Source organism: Dysidea avara, chromosome 5 (genome assembly GCF_963678975.1).
Source record: "Dysidea avara chromosome 5, odDysAvar1.4, whole genome shotgun sequence".
NCBI lineage: Eukaryota > Metazoa > Porifera > Demospongiae > Dictyoceratida > Dysideidae > Dysidea > Dysidea avara.
Window position 1 is genome coordinate 9917666 of NC_089276.1, and position 4546 is coordinate 9922211.

Below are 4546 nucleotides of genomic sequence, written 5' to 3' on the forward strand. Positions count from 1 at the left end.
TTCTAATTGAACAAACAGTACATTTTCATACTATAGCTGAATGACAATAAAATACATTGAATTGTTCTGATATGAAAATTCTAGATAAGAGTGGCAATCTGCTGGCTTTCCGTCTTTCTTCAAGTGTAGACCAATTAAGATCTTTCAACATAGATGAAATACTACTATGGAAATCATAGTTGGAAAAACCCACCTTGCTGCTCGTCTCTGTATCATTTCAATTTTGTAAATTAAAGATTTCTGGTATGGGTCCCAAATTTGGGTGGAATATTTCAGACAAGTGATGCATAAGCTTTGGATTTAACCTTGTTGGTACATTTTCTTAGGTTTCTTTTGATGAAATTTAGCATTCTAGTGGCTCGGTTGATGATATTTGTTATGTGAGCGTTCCATGAGGGTATTGGGAGAGATGACGGTTCGCTATGTTAACGTTTGTATACTGCAGCAAGGGGCAGGGTGAAGCATACATACTTAATTACAAGACAAATGCGCGTGGTTTTGCGTCGATAGCAAACTTAAGTCTGTTTTCTTCTGGTGGGGCCATTTTTTTAACGGTAAGACAAAGACAGTTTACAGAAAAATACACATGACAACAAATGCTACAATTAGAATCTGCAAAACAAACTATATAATCACAACAAATAAAATACAACTAGCTACTCGAAAAGGAAAACAACAAAGAAAGAAAAACTACAGGGAAAGGGGAAAGTCATCGTCACTACCTTGCAGAGCCCATAGTAGGTATGCAAAATGTGTACATTTAGCCATAACTAACAATAAAACTTTCCTTAAATATAGCCAGCATCAGCTACTAAAACTGAACTAATAATTATGTGGAATTCATCTGATGTGGAATCTGATGTTCAAAGATAAACATAGCTACTGCTGCTGCTACTACTACACATGGTTGCTTGAGTTATGCTGGAGAATTGTGGATTGCCTTTTATTGACAATAATTTATACATATGGTTTATCTTAGCTGTTTGCGTTATAGTTTGTGATGAGTGTTGCCTGTTATGTCAGTGCTAATAAAGACAGAATACCCTGCAATTTTTCCATTCACAGTGGCTACTGCATGGAGTCTGAAAACTTGCATCTTCCTGCTGTAAGTACTCTATTATATTTAGAGTATATAAACATATGTTTTTTGTACACATAGTCCTCTCTACAAGAGTAAAATGTCACCTGCAGATAATGTCTCCGTCAGATAAAGTTATTGATATAGGACTAGGGACATGAATGATGATGTGGACAGATGTAGTTCATGTCACTTGTGAAGTGAAAGAAGCTAACTATATATTTGGCAACAGTTCATGTAAGTAACCATGGATAAAACCAGTGTAAATGTGTGGGATCTTGTGTTAATAGCCAAAGAGGGTATTGTAGGATTTTTGTGGCTGTATCTGTACAGTATCACCATTGTTCTGCTGTGTTTCAATTATAAGTATTGTCTAGAAATCATTTGATATTAACGTTCAAGGTCCATTGAGAAAGCTTATTGTAGACTACTATATAAACACGTATCAATAGTCAAAGGTACAATCAATTTAGCTTTTGGTCTGTAGTAGCAACATATTAAATATTATGCTTCTCTTGCTATAGGTCACAGAAGTGGAAACTGATTATGTGCAATGAAAAAGTGGCAGTCTCTTCTTCAGGTATGCATACAACAATTCTAATTGTTTGTATGTAATTGTTCTGATCTTTAGATAAATGGGCATGTCTGATTCAGCTGAACAAGTGCTACAGTAAGACAACAAGTATATCAAACAATTCATAATTTTAGCCATACCTTTATTTGATATTTTTTTTAGATTTGAGGTGGAAGAAAGACTTTGTGCTGATAACATGTGACAGTGAACATGGTATGTAGTAAGAACATACACATACTGTTTTGTAATTGCTTACCTTTTTATATAGCTATTTCAAGACTATTCCAATCACTTGGTAGTGGCATAGTTACTTCAATGGCAGCCACCTGAACAGCATTCAAAAGATCTAGATGGAGGAGAACCTTCAGATATGAGGATATCAGGATCAAGAGTGGCAGAAGCCAGTATCTTTGTCTTTTTGCACTAGAGATCACTGCCTGGATATTTGAAGATGATATGATGAATTAAGAACTCAACTATAGGACTGACATAGAACTCAGTTGTAACAGATGCTACTATTGCATTTTAGAGTGCTATTACGTATTACATTTCTAAAAGTGTCAATTCAACCAAACCTTGTAAATTCAACCCAAATAATCATGTTGTTTTAGCACCATCTATGCATTGGTTAATATAGCACCAGAAGGTGGTGTTATATTTGGTACCATCAAATTACACCTGGTTTTGGTGTTATTTCAACACATCACTTTTAACAGTGTAAGGTCACAGACAAAAGCACTATAAAACCAATGCCTATTCATATGGTGAAACATTTAGGCTCTATTTTTTTAACTGTGGTCAGACAGCTTTAGGCAGTAAGCTTATATTAAGGCAAACAGACTAAAATTTGGGTTTGGGCTGCGTCTGGCTTTAATACCACTAAGACTCTTCAGTTAAGATGCCTTTTCAATGCACAAAATATTTCTGTAATGGTTTTATGGGCAACATTTCGGGTGCGTGCATCATTTGGGAGGGGGATCCCTACTATACAACAGTACTATACTGTATGACAATGTAAAACCAAATGCACACTTTTAAACATTAGCTATATTATGTTCACGTGCAATCATGCAGTGAATATTCTGGATTGTTACTATATTATTACCATACAAATGGTACATAATGTATGTATATACATAAATAGAATTTTAGTTATCACCACCCTTCACTTTAGCAACTGCTTCGGAATAAGATGGCGGTGGAGCAAACTGATAATCAGTTACAAAACCATACACTGGTGGGTACGCAGCAGAATAATTGTAAGCTGATGAAGGATAAGGAGTACCAATAGGTGGAGGGTAGGGATTACCAGTTGCAGGAGGAGCATTGACATTTGGTGGAGGATATGGGCTACCTTCTGGTGGATAGGAAGTTTGTACTGGTGGATTTCCTACTGGAGGATAACTGTTTGTAGCAGGTTGTCCTCCTCTAAATGGCACATTTTCAATTGTGATTGGAATGGCAACATGGAGATCAAGGGAATACAGAAATGCAACTGTTAAGTGCAAAACATATGACAACTTTAAAATTCGGCAGCATATGCTAGGAACTGTGGCTGGGATGGGTAATAATTCATTACTCCAATTTGATATGCCACCTGCCTCAATTCCAGGACCCTGAATCCTTTCAATGACTTTAGTACTAGAATGAGAATGCCTTTGGGCATAATACACTACTACTTGCTTTAAAGTAGCTTGTACAGCTGTTACTCTAGTGTTGCTATGATTCTCAGCTTCTGTACTGATAGCAATTGACTCTCCAGAACAGTATCCACCTCTGTCTGTAGTGACTGACAGTGAGATGGGACCAGATGCACAGCAAAGACAACACACTGTCTTCTCATTGGATCTTGATAATGGAGTTACTAGCCGGCATGTGTTGATGTCGATAATTTCATTGACGGTAATAGCCTTCTTTGTTGTATGGTTGTGTTTCCATGACCGTGACATGGTAGCAGTTAGCGCATACCTAATGTAACCATTGTAACCCTCATAAGATGTTGGCAACACCACGTCAGAAGGAAACTGAAATTTAAAAGGAAATTCATACCTGCCAGCAACTAGGTTTTGAGATTGTTTTCCATCACCCCACAACTGTATCATTATGTTGTTGAAGATAGTCTCAGAATCACTGTAGTGCTCGGTATAAGAGCTTCGTCCTGAGTCAGTGCTATACTGTTCGGTCCAGTGAACATAAGCCTGACCAGACAGTACGATCGAGATTCCTTGAATTTTCTTCGGCTCAGATAGTTCCACGATAACATTTCCTTCAATGTTTGATCCCGCGAAATACACCGGATTGCTGCCAGCCAAGGTGATAACAAATATATTCAACTTTCCCATTTTCAGTAGCTCAACGTCTTTCTTGCCACTATTTTCACATGAAAGGAATGTATCCGCTGTACTGATTCTAAGGATTCTTTACGCAGATGACGCATTGTGAATCAATTAATTTACAGACAAGGGGTAGCTTACAAGCTGCAAGGGGCCATTCACGCTCAGAATCGCGTACGAAATTTGAAATTTCTCAGATTTTCGTAAAAATTTCAAGGTTTGAGCTTAAAATTTCAAACTTTGAAATTAATTTCTGAAATTTCAAAATTAATTTCTGAAATTTCAAATAAACTTAATACTACCTTTTTTGTGTTGCAATTATGTAAATCCAGGCAGTAAAAGATAACAGTGCATGCAGGTAAGTAACAAACAGCATTAGCTATATATAGTACAATACATTATTGTCTATATTGTTCACAGAACCAGTCAGCATCTTCGATTCTTTAACTTCATCATTTGGAGATATGCATTTGTCTTGGTGGAACCATTCTTGACATTGCTCACAAAACACCATTGTTCCTCCATCGTCTGGTTGTAAACAGACCGGACATATAAATAACT

The 4546-nt window shown here is 36.8% G+C and overlaps 1 protein-coding gene and 1 long non-coding RNA gene across 2 annotated transcripts; one reads left to right on the forward strand and one right to left on the reverse strand.

Annotated features, from left to right (window-relative positions):
- The first annotated feature begins 344 nt into the window (after positions 1 to 344).
- LOC136256633 (uncharacterized) lies at positions 345 to 2210 on the forward strand. The gene is made up of 7 exons (XR_010701575.1): positions 345 to 741; positions 799 to 1105; positions 1160 to 1315; positions 1603 to 1658; positions 1710 to 1760; positions 1815 to 1865; positions 1921 to 2210. It is a non-coding gene; the product is annotated as an uncharacterized lncRNA (long non-coding RNA).
- Positions 2211 to 2740: 530 nt separating this feature from the next.
- LOC136256634 (arrestin domain-containing protein 3-like) lies at positions 2741 to 4095 on the reverse strand. The gene has a single exon (XM_066049608.1). The coding sequence runs from the start codon at positions 3992 to 3994 to the stop codon at positions 2801 to 2803; it is 1194 nt and encodes a 397-aa protein (XP_065905680.1). The 5' UTR covers positions 3995 to 4095; the 3' UTR covers positions 2741 to 2800.
- Positions 4096 to 4546: the final 451 nt, after the last annotated feature.

Coding starts and splice junctions, on each gene's coding strand:
- LOC136256634 (XM_066049608.1), bottom strand. CDS start 3,994: ATGGGAAAGTTGAATATATTTGTTATCACCTTGGCTGGCAGCAATCCG.